General features: G+C 42.0%; 1 protein-coding gene across 1 annotated transcript in view; it reads left to right on the forward strand.

Annotated features, from left to right (window-relative positions):
- Positions 1–14,805, forward strand: part of LOC149437607 (major histocompatibility complex class I-related gene protein-like) — a 28,644-nt gene extending 13,839 nt beyond the window's left edge. Inside the window, exons 3-6 of the mRNA XM_089660861.1 lie at positions 1,358–1,642; positions 6,185–6,460; positions 9,743–9,862; positions 13,328–14,805. Of these exons, the coding sequence (XP_089516987.1) occupies positions 1,358–1,642; positions 6,185–6,460; positions 9,743–9,862; positions 13,328–13,362 (716 nt within the window). The 3' untranslated portion in view covers positions 13,363–14,805. The remainder of the gene's footprint in view (positions 1–1,357; positions 1,643–6,184; positions 6,461–9,742; positions 9,863–13,327) is intronic.
- The last annotated feature ends 367 nt before the right edge of the window (positions 14,806–15,172 follow it).

A 15,172-nucleotide genomic window follows, 5' to 3' on the forward strand; every position in this document is an offset into this window, starting at 1 on the left:
AGAGCTATTAGGTCTTTTAGACTCCAATGTCTCCCCTGACCTCCACCACAGCTAATCAAGCACTGATCATGCTACAGTAACTGTGGAATGACTGCTGTGTTGTTCACAGGAGCGGACTGACAACTCATGGGGCCCCCAGGCAATAGGGGATCATGGGGCCCCTGTGTCCTTGACCAAACTCAAAAAAGCCTATGAAAAAGGTACCAGGGGCATCTCATGGGGCCCCCTACTGACCCCGGGCCCTTGGACAGTGCCAGAGTTTCCAAATGGTCAGTCCACCCCTGGTTGTTCATTACCTTTTCAGTACCGGCCCTGGCTATCAATCCAGCAATGTCTAATCAGGCATTCGCTCCTTTCCTCCCGTCACCGACACTCCTCTAATAGCTTCTTTAAACAGTAACTCCACTTTTGCTGCCAATAAAACATTCCCCTCTGGATGAGCTATGTACATTTCAAGGATTTTAACAAGCTTTGTTGCAGATTCCTACCTTTTTTGTTCTGAAAACATAACTGTTTGTCTGTGTCCATGTGCAGAGTGAGTCTGTATGGGAGGGGTTTTATCGTTTTCAATCAGCTTCACCTGCAGGGCTCTAATAAGGAAAATGGCAGGGTCTGCATCATTGCAAATGTGATTTCCCTTTGAGAGTATCCCACCAAAAATGACATTTTTGTTGTAGAGGATGCCAAAAACCTGACTTAGTGCAGACTTCTGGTAAAATCATTGAGCCAACTGCACAAGCAGGAAATTACATTTCTGGGGGGCGTTTTGTACACCATCTGTGTACAGAATGCCTCCAGGTAGCCATAATTCATTGCATTTTACAGAGGATTACAGCGCTGCAGATTTGAAAAGGAAAGGCAATTTTAATAACATTCAATTAGAATATGACCTGTGGTTTTTTTTTTAATTAATTTTTTATTTGCAAACTTTTTCCCACGAAAGTAGAGTTACCCTTTAAAAAAAAAAAGTAAGGCTCCATGAACACGAGCCTACCCTGACCGCCAGCCGCAGGAAAATGCCAAAATGTGGTACCGATTTTGCCGTGTTTTGCGTTTTCACGCGGTCGGCAGGCAAAACATTCCTATCCTGAAAGCGATTCTTCTGCGTTCAGTAGAGGGAGGTTTAACTTCACCTAAATGCGGCAGCTCCTAAACTCTGCTAAAAGCCTGTGTGTACATGGACCCATAGACTTTTATAGAGTTGAGTTTAGGAGCTTTGGCAAAAAAATGCGAAAAGCTCCAAAACTCAAGTTTAGAAGCTGCTCGTGTACATGGAGCCTATTACTTGTATGCACCTCTGTTACTTATCTTGTATACTTTTCTGTTAATGGAGAAATTAATTATTTATCTTCTTCAGATTATACAGATCTGTATGTCTATCAAGTGAAATTCGATTGCTGGATTTATGAAGATAATTCTACAGGTGGGGAAGAAGAGTTTGGCGCTCATGGTAGAGATTTTATGTTTTTGGACAATGAGAAGAGGAGGTTTATGGCGTCTGTGGATGAGGCAGTGGAGTTGGCCAACGAATGGAACAGTAGACCGAACAGCGTCAGAAAACAATTCCATTATAAAGACATGGCGTGTGTTCAGTGGATGCGGGATTATCTACACATGAAAACTGATGACTTTCCAAACAATGGTAACTATAAATGCTTGCTTGACATGCGCCTGTTTCCAGTGGGCAACAATTTGTGCTCTGAAACAATACAGGAAAGTCATGCTCAAGGCCATGCTCTAAAGAATGCTCATGCTCAAAGGAATGTGTATGCATGCAGAACAGTCCATAGAACGTGCACGGCATTAGGACCCTGCGGTTACCTCTACGGGCACGTGCGCATGCACGGGAGCATTAGCATTGTGCACAGGCACATATGCATGAGCAACTATAAAAACATAAAAAACAGAGGGTGCACCTGCCTCAATATTCACTTAATTGGAATAAAAAGTAGATGTGTACTCACACAGGACATGAAATAAATGTCCTTTGGGAATACACAAATCACCCCTCAATCACCCAGAGCCACTCACCCCTCGAAACGCGTCAGCCATTTGGATCATCTATTCCCAAAAAAGAACTTTTCCAGGTCACTTCCATGTATTGTCTGATTGACATGCCATCTATTTCATGTCCTTTGTGAGTACACATCTACTTTTTATACCAATAAAGATAGAGTAAAAATCCTCTCTTGTATTAGGAGAGGTATAGACTCCAGAGAGAGAGATATAATTTCCCCCGATACAAATCATTAGTAAGACCTCATCTGGAATATGCAGTTCAGTTTTGGGCAACAATTCACAAAAAGAACATTAAGGAACTGGAGAAAGTACAGAGAAGAGCAACCAAACTGATAGGAGGCATGGAGGAGCTCAGCTATGAGGAAATATTAGAGGAACTGAATTTATTCTCTCTTGAGAGGAGGAGATTAAGGGGGGATATGATCTCCACGTATAATACATAAGGGTGGATATGATCTCCATGTATAATACATAAGGGGGGATATGATCTCCATGTATAATACATAAGGGGGGTTATCATCACCATGTATAATACATAAGGGGGGATATGATCTCCATGTATAATACATAAGGGGGGATATGATCTCCACGTATAATACATAAGGGTGGATATGATCTCCATGTATAATACATAAGGGGGGGATATGATCACCATGTATAATACATAAGGGGGGATATGATCTCCATGTATAATACATAAGGGGGGTTATCATCACCATGTATAATACATAAGGGGGGATATGATCACCATGTATAATACATAAGGGAGGATATGATCTCCATGTATAATACATAAGGGAGGATATGATCACCATGTATAATACATAAGGGAGGATATGATCACCATGTATAATACATAAGGGAGGATATGATCACCATGTATAATACATAAGGGGGGATATGATCTCCATGTATAATACATAAGGGGGGATATGATCTCCATGTATAATACATAAGGGAGGATATGATCACCATGTATAATACATAAGGGGGGATATGATCTGCATGTATAATACATAAGGGGGGATATGATCAACATGTATAATACATAAGGGGGGATATGATCTCCATGTATAATACATAAGGGGGATATGATCTCCATGTATAATACATAAGGGGGATATGATCTCCATGTATAATACATAAGGGGGGATATGATCACCATGTATAATACATAAGGGGGATATGATCTCCATGTATAATACATAAGGGGGATATGATCTCCATGTATAATACATAAGGGGGGGATATGATCTCCATGTATAATACATAAGGGGGATATGATCTCCATGTATAATACATAAGGGGGGATATGATCTCCATGTATAATACATAAGGGGGGATATGATCACCATGTATAATACATAAGGGGGGATATGATCTTCATGTATAATACATAAGGGGGGATATGATCACCATGTATAATACATAAGGGGGGATATGATCTCCATGTATAATACATAAGGGGGATATGATCTCCATGTATAATACATAAGGGGGGATATGATCACCATGTATAATACATGAGGGGGGATATGATCTTCATGTATAATACATAAGGGGGGATATGATCTCCATGTATAATACATAAGGGGGGATATGATCTCCATGTATAATACATAAGGGGGGATATGATCTCCATGTATAATACATAAGGGGGGATATGACCTCCATGTATAATACATAAGGGGGGATATGACCTCCATGTATAATACATAAGGGGGGATATGATCAACATGTATAATACATAAGGGGGGATATGATCACCATGTATAATACATAAGGGGGGATATGATCACCATGTATAATACATAAGGGGGGATATGATCTCCATGTATAATACATAAGGGGGATATGATCTCCATGTATAATACATAAGGGGGGATATGATCTCCATGTATAATACATAACGGGGATATGATCTCCATGTATAATACATAAGGGGGATATGATCTCCATGTATAATACATAAGGGGGATATGATCTCCATGTATAATACATAAGGGGGGATATGATCTCCATGTATAATACATAAGGGGGAATATGATCTCCATGTATAATACATAAGGGGGGATATGATCACCATGTATAATACATAAAGGGGGATATGATCTCCATGTATAATACATAAGGGGGGATATGATCTCTATGTATAATACATAAGGGGGGATATGATCTCCATGTATAATACATAAGGGGGGATATGATCTCCATGTATAATACATAAGGGGGGATATGATCTCCATGTATAATACATAAGGAGGGATATGATCACCATGTATAATACATAAGGGGGATATGATCTCCATGTATAATACATAAGGGGGGATATGATCACCATGTATAATACATAAGGGGGGATATGATCTCCATGTATAATACATAAGGGGGGGATATGATCTCCATGTATAATACATAAGGGAGGATATGATCTCCATGTATAATACATAAGGGGGGATATGATCTCCATGTATAATACATAAGGGGGGATATGATCTCCATGTATAAATACATCAGTGGTTCATATAGTGAACTCGGTGTAGAGTTATTCACCATGAGGTCATCACAGAGGACAAGGGGGCACTCTTTACGTCTGGAGGAAAAGAAATGTAATCTCCAAACATGGAAAGGTTTCTTCACAGTGAGAGCTGTGAGAATGTGGAATAGACTCCCTCAAGAGTTGGTTCTGGCCAGCTCAGTGGATTGCTTCAAAAAAGTCCTGGATTCTTTCTTGGATACACAGAATATAACTGGATACTAACATTTATAGGTAAAGTTGATCCAGGGAATATCCAGTTGCCCCTGGGGGGATCAGGAAGGAATTTTTTTCCCAGCAGGAGCAAACTGGATCATGCTTTGCTGGTTTTTTTTGCCTTCCTCTGGATCAAATGTGGGTGTAGGATTATAACTTTTTTTTTTTTTTCTATGGTTGAACAGGATGGACTTTTGTCTTTTTTGAGCCAGACTAACTATGTAACTATGTAATATTGAGGTAATGCGCTAGGCGGGTGCACCTTCTGTTTTTTATGTTTTTATAGTTGCATCTCTGGCTTCCCCTGACCTGTCAGAGGGCAGCACAGCCGGTGTCATCTTTGACCCACTCATAGGCCATTCAACAGTTCCATGGTGCCAATGAATTGTTCTTGAGCGCAAGAGGTGTTTTTCTTGTTTGTCTAGTTTTCATATGCATGCGCATGCTTGCTTAATGGACTTTCGCACCTAGTAGCCTATTTAAAGCCTTACAGGACTCACATTCATTCCTGAGTAGTTGTCACCTCCTTCTGCTTGTGACCTGATCCTGGGCTCATTTGTATCCTGACCCAGCCTGTTCCTGAACCCCTGTTGCTGACTCTGGCTTGTGACCCAACCTTGCTTCCTGCCTGCTGTTCCGGTGCACCCTCTGCTCGCTTGATGCTGACCCTTGCCTGGCTCTGACTCCGCTCCTGGTTCCTGGCTTTGCACTCCTGATGCCCGGTTGTTGCTGATCTCTGCCCGTCTGACTACTCATCCAAGATCCAGTGTTTCCCTACCACTAGTTGACCAGCTCCAGCTCTGCATCTGCATCCAAGATATTCAGAATGGGATCTCCTAAAGGCACCCATACCACTCTGTGCCCTGTTATACCCTGTCATGATTCCCAGGGGAAGCAGGGCAAGAGGTGTAAGGGCAGCCCTCTCGTCAGCTCAGCCTTGACCAGGTACGTGACACTGAGTTTCTTTATAGACAACTACCACCAGTATGAGTTTGAGGGAATGTATGATGCTTTTGTACATATTTTTTTCTTTTTTATGTTTTTATGTAGATAAATATGTGTATTCTTGTATCCATCCAGCAGGTGCAGCTCTTAGTTCCTTTTCAAATAGTTTCCCATTTCACCTTACCTTTGGTTGTAAAAAAAAAAAGCCTGCTGTTTACAGAGCTCAATAGCTCAAGCTGAAAATTGATGTACACAAGTTAGTCAGAACAGTGACTCCTCCCCTTCACTCCACATAGCTCTGTCCAATCCACCGATAACAAAGTGCATGAAAGGGAAGTACACGAATTATGTTCTGGCCAGTTTATGTTCTCTGACAGCATTTAATATTAATGCTGCTTTTATTTTTGAGCCTTAAACACTCAGTACACATTTTTATTGCAATGTGTAGAAATTCTTGTTATTTTTCAGTGCGTCCAGAGGTGAAGGTGTGGGGCCGCCATCAGCCGGATAATGTTACCAGACTATACTGCCTGGCGTATGGGTTTCACCCCCAAGATGTGAATGTGAAGTGGATGAGGAATGGGGTGGACCATGTTCCTTCAGATGCAATGACTCCAATTCTCCCCCATCCTGATGGCACCTATCAGATCAGAGTCAGTGTGGAAGTGCCAACCAAGGAGGGAGACACTTACTCCTGTCATGTGGACCACAGCAGCCTGGAGGATGTTCTCCCTGTAAAACTGGGTGAGTAATGACAAACTTGCAGTAGGCATTACAGCACACTATGGGAATACGGTTTAGGAGCAGCAATAATGAGGACCTCACCTGAATGACACAGACAGGCAGGCAAACTCCAGGCTCTTAGTTATGATAGTGCTGACTTACCTCTCAGGCATGGGTGTGTGTGCTGTTATTCTACTGTATTCTCTCTGTGTCAGAGCTGGAATGTCAGCCCAGTGTTGGGCTGTAAGGCTCCCACAGAAGCTGACTATCTCCTTCCTGAGATCATGCTGTGGGAGTAGGGTAAAACTTTCAATTAAAGTGGTTGTGAACCTCAGAACAAAGCATATCCCTCTGTAGTGCATAAATTATGAGTGCAGCGCTAATTAGTATCTAATAGAACCGTAATACAATATATACTCAATCCCCAAAATAAATCCAAGATACTCAATACATATACAGTGTCATGCATGTATTCCCTCATGGGGAATATCTTGTGCAAAAACGTGAAAATAAAGTAATATATACTATAATAACATTTATACTAATAATAAACAGTGCCACACAAAAAGTGCACAAAGGAATAAACGATAGTTCAAATACGAGAAAAGTCCAAAGTTAATAATAGAGAGTGATCTAGAGAGTGATCCATACTGATAGGATCGTGTGATCCTGAAAGCGTGCTGGCCCCTTGGGGTCTAAGGAAGGAGATGAGGGGGCATTTTGGCTGTTAAGGATTGTCACGTGTGAATCACGTACACTGCACATAATTTTGCATGAAGAGTGGAGTGTGAAGTTCATCATTAAGCACAGCATCATCAGTATTATTATTATTAACTTTGGACTTTTCTCGTATTTGAACTATCGTTTATTCCTTTGTGCACTTTTTGTGTGGCACTGTTTATTATTAGTATATATGTTATTATAGTATATATTACTTTATTTTCACGTTTTTGCACGAGATATTCCCCATGAGGGTATACATGCATGACACTGTATATGTATTGAGTATCTTGGATTCATTTTGGGGATTGAGTATATATTGTATTACGGTTCTATTAGATACTAATTAGCGCTGCACTCATAATTTTTGCACTGTTTATTCACTTATTTTGGGTATAAGCTTAGTGTCAGCAGCTTATGGTTATAGGGTAGGAGTCCTTGTGAGCGCAGGAGGTTTTTTGTAAATATCCCTCTGTAGTGTGTACTTGTCTCAATCCAGGGCACTAAGTGTAATTTATGTCTGCTGCCTCATTCCTCTGCTATAAGCATGAGTCACTTCTGCTGAGTTTTCCTGACACCAAGAGAAATATAGTGACAGGGGAGGGCACAGACTGTGACTGACAGCCTCAGCTCTGTTCCTGTGTGCTGTATGAAAGGGAGTGTGTCCCTTCCCTCCAATCAGCTCTCAGAGTACTCCTCACTGAGTGCAACTTCAGCCCCTCACCCCCTGCTTTTCAGAGCTGACAGATCCTGTGCAAATTTTAATCCTCTGCACTTTAAAAGGATTTAACTAAAAAGATGTGTGCAGATAAACCGGTACACTTTATGTAGGAGGATTTGTTTAATCTCTGCGTATCACCTGAGGCCAGTCATTTCACTGGGTATATGGAAGAGTTTACAACCACTTTAACAGTTTTCTTTTATGTAATCCTGATAGCACAATGGCATACCTGGAACTAGGCAGTCCGCCCCAATGTACAGCTAGCTAGTGGCAGTCAGGCGCAGGGGTGGACAGGTCTGCGATCAGCCCTCTAGAGTTGTGTTAGGCTACATCTGCCCCATCCAGACCACTGCCAGGCAGAAATCTTAAATTCGAGAACTCACCCAATCCCTGAGTCCCCACTATCACTTATCAAGGAGCCAGTAGAGGAAGACTTTCACTGCTCTCTTCATCTGAGGTATGATCTGTCAAAGCTGTGATGGACGTGAGTAGTGAAGACTTTCTGGGGTTTATTTACTAAAGCTGGAGAGTCCAAAATCAGACTCCCTTCTGCATAGAAACCAATCAGCTTCTAACCTCAGCTTGTTCAATGAAGCTTTGGCAATGAAACCTGGAAGCTGATTGGTTTCTATGCAGAAGGGAGTCTGATTTTGGACTCTCCAGCTTTAGTAAATAAACCCCTCTATGTCTATATTTGTGTAGCACCCTCCAAGATAGATGCTAGTTTAGGTAAACTTAGTTTCTGGCTCACTTCAATCGGATTAGCTGCCTGCAATTGTTTTGGACTGTTCTGTGTTTCACTGGCTGCAGGGTTGACTGTCATTCTGGAAGGGTTTTTGAGGATAGAGGGCTGGGAGAGTCAAATCAGCAGCTGAATATTTATGCAGCCCTGACCAGTCCCTGGGGAGAATGTGCCCAGGTGGTGACTGGGGAGGAGCATAAATACTGAGACCTGGAACAGAAAGATTCTTTTCCCAGAGGAGGAGATCCCAGCCTGGAGGGCTTTTGCCCTCCTGGGCAGGCTACCATGTGGGTGCTGTTCATTGAGGTCCCAGCTAGGCTAGCTGGAGGGCCTACTATTCTAAACATTGCTGGAGTTGACTGAGGGACTTTTGTCTGGGGATCTGGTCTGGTATCACTGGAGAGGTGTCTGGAAGATATTGGAAGGGGGCGTCCATCTATTTAAGGACATTAGTGAGTACAGACTGGAGAGAGAGATTCCTGTGACTGTTTGCTGCTGCTGTCCCTACGTGCTAGAGTCAGCGTTGCTCAGAGAGGACATTGTGCCTGGTGTCCTAGTGTCCTGGTGTCCTGGTATAGCTCAGTCCACTAACTGCATGTCCAAGGACTCTGGTTACATAAACAGGAGGAAGATTAGTGTTTTCTTAAAATTATTGCACCTGATTTTTTTCATTTATAATAAAGGTTTTGTAATTTTGTAGTCTTTATTTAATTTTTGGTTTCATTAAAGCCCTGAAGGCTCATGTTAATGGTCCTTCTATTGAGCAGATCTTAGTTCTGCCAATTATTTGTCCTCAAGTTGCTGCTAAAACCACGTCATACCACACTACCATGCCATTTGGTGCGAAGCAATCTGAGAAAGTAATGCGCTACTTATTCCATGTGTCGGTATGTTTCCCAGCCCACTGAAATGCATGGCTGTCCAAACTGGAACGTGTGGAACCACATAGGAACACGCATGCTCCAGCATGAACCTGCCCATGTGCTTTGAATCGGGAAATCAAGGCTTATTATAATGAATATGTTTTTATTTTTTCATGATTTATATACAGTAAGAGCCTATTATACTGCATATTATTCTATACCTGTATGTGTAATTTGTTGTGATTCATTGCGCCTAGAAGCGAAGCATATCTCATATACAGAAAAGAGACGGAAGAGAGCATTTACCTGGATGCTTATGTTGCCTATCATTGCTATTCTTTTGTTGCCAATCCTCGCTGTGTTTATAAAGATCTCAGGTGGGTATAGAAAATCTCTTTGTAGTTCATTGTCTATCTGTAGAGTAGTATTGAGTCAATGTTGACACATAGCAACCTTTGAGTGCTACGATTGTGACTTTGGTCTCTTTCAGATGGGTGGTAAATACAGGAAGCTGAGCTGTAGATTTACTGACCCCTGACCACCCACCTGAACTGTAAAATAACAGCCAGACGTGGCTTTGCACAAATTGTGACTGCAATGCCTTGCTTCGTGTCTGTGGTCTTTTTAACTCAGTAGGGTCATGTTCAGGAGCAGACTGACAACCATGGGGCCCCCGGGCAATAGGGGATCATGGGGCCCCTGTGTCCTTGCCCAAACTCAAAATAGCCTATGAAAAAGGTTCCAGGGGCATCTCATGGGGCCCCTTACTGACCCTGGGCCCTCGGGCAGTGCCCGAGTTTCCAAATGGTCAGTCCGCCCCTGGTCATGTTGGAACCACGTGCAATGCATGTGATTGTGGCAGGGCATTGCAACATTATGGGGTTAAATCAGGCAGTGAGGCAGTGATATGACGCCTCCTCACTGCCTGTCCAGTGTGCTCTGAAAAATGTTCTGAATGTGGATTGCTCTTCAGAGGACACCACTCTCCACTGTAGGTATGAAAGAGCTCTTTCTGCTTGCTTTTAGATTACCAATTGTTTCTCCTGCTTCATTTTTTCACAAAACTCCCAATACAGGCAGGCTACCTGTATATGTTGGCAAAGAACCTGGAGCACCTGGAGAATTATGGAAATCTATAGAGATCTTATAGATCCCATGCTGGAAGCATTAAAGGATAAGTTTACCTTTGGGAACATGTTACATGTTCCATCCGTTGTTAGGGTAGAACATGTAACATGCTCCCATAGCTGTAGCCGTTGCCCCCTACCTCCCCATCTGTTAAATTTTAAAACAGCGCGGTTTTGTGGGACTCCGCCCACACAGGCGCGTCACTCATTCACAGACCTCTGTGAATGAATGAACTGCAAGTCCTGGCAGCCTAAGGACTCATGTACATTGCAGCTGCTAAACTAGGAGTAGTTGTGCTTTTTTTTCAGCAGCCCCTAAACTTTCCATTGTTTTCCTGTGTGTCCATGCACACATAGTCATTTACAGTAGTATACAGGCAGTTGAGGTTACGGCATTTTTTTGGAAGCACGAAAATTGCGTTCAGGAGTAGAGTTTACCGGCGTTTCAAACGACAAACGCTTGTAACCGCGTGTAAACGTGTTTATGTGCGTTTGCGTTTAGACTCGTTTTTTGACAGGTCCATATCCAGAGCCTTTTTTCTTCATCAAAAATGCATGTACTACATTTTCCATGTATTCAAATGGACCCGGCCCACCAGTGCAGTCAGTTCCAGGTTTTGCGTGAAGGAAACAATGGTAGAACGCGCCGCATTAGGCTCATGATGGGATCCATAGTGAATACAACCAGAAAAGACAGCTAATGTCAACACATACTGCTCTCTCTGCTTCTGCTCTATTTCTCACAAAATGTCTGAAATAATTATTTACTATTTCAGTCCATTCTGGACATTTGGAAGGTCTCCTGTGGTTATCTTTTAAAAACGCTTCTAAACGCAAATGCACATAAATGCAGCTAAACTGACGTTTTTAACCTGTTTTCTAACAGTCAGTTTCCAGCGGTCAGAAAACGTTTTCAAACACCCCGTGTACATGAGCCCATAGCAGCTGTCAGCTTGTAGTTTTCAATGAAATTGCACGGCGCTGTGAAGCACCATGGTGGTTCATTGAAGCTTTCTGTCAGTATATCTGCTTTACCGTACATCCTGTATGGCAAACAGATATTCTGACAGGTCTGCAGGAGACCTTCATGACACCAGCGATTTACTGATCGCTGGTGTAATGCTTTACAGGCTCCTGTAGAAAAATGAACATTTTTGAACATTTTTATACCTGCAAAAAAATGCGCAGTTATTATTTTTGTCTAAAAAGTGAGCGTACCCTTTAAGCCTAGGTTCACACTATGAATTGCACAGGAGCCGCACTGCATTCCTGTGCAATTCACATGCGATTCAGCGCAGTGCGATTTGAGACCAAAGTTGGTCATGCACCAATTTAAGAACCGCACTGCTACAGATCGCATGGTGGCAGTGCGACCTGCATTTGGGGTGTCGTTAAGATTGCACTGACACCCACTGCAGGTCACAAGGGCAATGCAATTTGAATGCGGTGTGGGAAAGGTGTTTTGTACTTCACAGAAGATACCTCGGAAGGCTGATAACAATGAGAGTTCATTTCACTGCACAGGATTTCTGACAGGATCAAGCAGAATTTTTGTGCACTTGCAGAAGTGTTTGTTTTAGCCGTAAAGCAGAACTCCAGGATAAGCAAACATTGTCTAAATTCAAGAGTCATGCTCTTCCTTGAATCTTGGTGTGATTTGTGCAGTAATCCAGTGTGAGACTTTTCCTGTAATAAAGACCGCTCACTGCTGCTCTCCCTCCTTGCGCAGGGTGACTGGTCTTGTCTCCGCCCCTGCCTGTAGTTTTCTGGAGGCAGCCCATACTAGGAGGGATCTGCTGGGTCCCTCCCACAGCTCTGTTGTCTGAGCAGGCTCTTTGCAATGACATTTGGTGCACACAAAGTGGATTTAAAAGAAGTATGAGTTTCTTCCTTTTTTTGCACAATCTTAATCATTATGAGCTCCTGCACTCTACAAATCTTTCCTGTCCTCTGGGAAGTGCACCATTTCTGTAAAAAAAAAAAAAAAAAAAAGAGATAATTACCTGTGGGAGGGGCTACAGACTTTCCTGGATTTTCATGCCGACATTCTGGTCTGGATTCACCCCCTTTTCTCTCCTCTGTTTGTTTGCTGTCAGCTGGAAGTTATCTGCGCACTTCCGAGACTTCACAGAGCAGCAGTCCCTGTTCCCCCCCCCCCCCCCCTTCATTGAGCTGACTCGTTTCGTCCACCAATCACTGTGGACTTCTTCAGAACATTTGAAAGAAGTCTGCAGAGATTGGCGGATGAAACGTATCATATAGATAGAGTACAGAAGGATTGAAACCAGTTTATTATTTGCTATTTGAGTTCCATTGAGGAGATTTCCTTCTCTTACTGTCCTAAAAACATGCAAAAGAAAGCGACAAAAAAAATCCCCTCTTAGATGGGAGCAGAAGACATACTTCCCATTGGAGGATTCCCCTCAGCTCATTTTGGCAACGGGCAGAGGACCTTGGCGGTTAGTGCTCCTGCCTTGCAGCACTGGGGTCTTCACTTCAAATACCATATGGACATGTAGTCATGGATTTTCCATGACTTTCTATCAAGGTGACCATGGTCATCAGGACACGTAAAGAGGGTGAATCTCCCTAGGAGGGTCACACATAAAATCTGAGAAAGGTTCTAACCCTCCAACACTCCATCCAAAATTTTAAAAGGTGTTAGCTTTAGATATACTTTACCAATGCAAAAATGTTTTTTCTTCTTCTGTGCAGGCCGCGAAAACAAGGCAGTCACCGAACCAGACTGATTTCAGCACGATATAGATCGCTTCAACCACCATTTTGCTTTACTTGTCATTTGGTTATGTAGTCTAGTGTGGTGTGAGTGTGATATATTTGTTGATGCTGTGTGTGTAACAGAACATATCTACAATGCTTGTGCAATAGCAAGCCTAATAAATAGATTTTTAGGTAGCGTTTAAAGATGTACAGTACAAACTGAAACAAAAAACACAGAGGTCCATACAGTATATATTAGGCAGAGAAAAGTCGTAGACAGGAAAATAATTTTACAGGTTTTTAAATGGAAGATTTAGATCAGTTATATACATGTATTCATGCACAGACACAGTACTCCCTTTTGTATTTGAAACAAACAGTTACTACATAAAATGAGAAAGGATTCCCAAAGCATGATGGATTACCTGCGAACGCACATCAGAATCGTCTGCCTTTTGGTTGGATTTGTCTAACTGACATCTCCAACTGAGGGGAGCCATTGTTCTGAAGCTGTATTTACACACAACGGACAGCTGCCGAAAAGGAAAACTGCAGCAGTTCCTTCTCCAACAGCTTGTGATTGGATGCCTGATTCAGCTCATCACACTGCTCCCTTTTTTTTTTAGCGCAGCTCCAGGCTGCATTGCAGTGTGAATGGCAAAACAATTGTTTTCTGTGTGTCCTTGCAGTGACAGGCATTGTACAATGCAGTAAAATGCCTCTGAACGCACAATGTGTGAATTCAACCGAAGACAGGCCATAGATGATGAGATTTTCTTTCCTTCCACCTGAAAACGGCTCAATTTCCTCATCAGTACATTTAGTGTTGATGGTGTAATCCCTCCTGCAGCACTATTGTGTTCTGCCGGCAAGGAGCTTTCCCTGCAGGTAGAACACAATTCGTGTTGCTGGTTATGGCCAGTGGCACTAATCATTTGTTAAAAACCCGACAGACTAGTTGTACAAGTCATTTGATAGACTGATTTGCGTACAAGCAGGGTGCCCATACATGGATCAAAATTTGTCCTGTCCCTGCTGAACCGGCAACATTTTGATCCATGTATGGCTGGCTTTACCCATTTACTTTGTGTGTATTTTCTAGACAGCAGCCTTTTTACTATCAGAGAGCAAAGATCCAAAAACTTCATAAAGAGTGTGCAAAATAATAATATGCAATATTATATATTCACCCAAAATATCATCTATACCGCAGTTTGCCTTATGTATAATTGTACCATTTTGTACATTTTTTTCTCTATTATTAGTCTCTCAAAATTAAATTATTGCTGTGTACTAACTTATATATGCACAGTGTATAGAAGGTTTTATTTTACTATATACTGCTGTGACTTCCATGTTTTGCTTCTCTATAGTTGTACCTGCTTTTCCCTTTTAACCAATTATATTAATGTTTTTATATGTTTCTTTTTATGCAGTTTGGTGGTTGCATTAAAATACAATTTAAATGAAAACTAGGATGTCGTCTTATTTTCTCCCTGCATCTTTGTATAGATTATCTTATCTTTAAAGCTGAACTAAACCCACCGAGTTTGACAATACGCTGGCCATACACAGATCAAATTTCAGCGGTTACCTGCAGACTCAGTTGAAACTCTAGATGGGCGGTCATGCCGGCAACACCCAGCTCTACAAACTTTGATCAGAAGATCAAAACCGAATGGAAGATTGGCCAAAACAGTGACTTCAGTCACTATATAAGTATTCAGACAGGTACCAGCTATCAGAATACAAAAGCTGTCAGGGATGGAATGATGGAATGGAATGTGAAAATACTTAAAGTCTACTTTAAATCCATGTTTAATGTGCCTTTAAACAATT

The sequence above is a fragment of the Staurois parvus genome, unplaced genomic scaffold, assembly GCF_062004578.1.
Source record: "Staurois parvus isolate SC_StPar_1 unplaced genomic scaffold, SC_StPar_1.0 ptg001284l, whole genome shotgun sequence".
NCBI lineage: Eukaryota > Metazoa > Chordata > Amphibia > Anura > Ranidae > Staurois > Staurois parvus.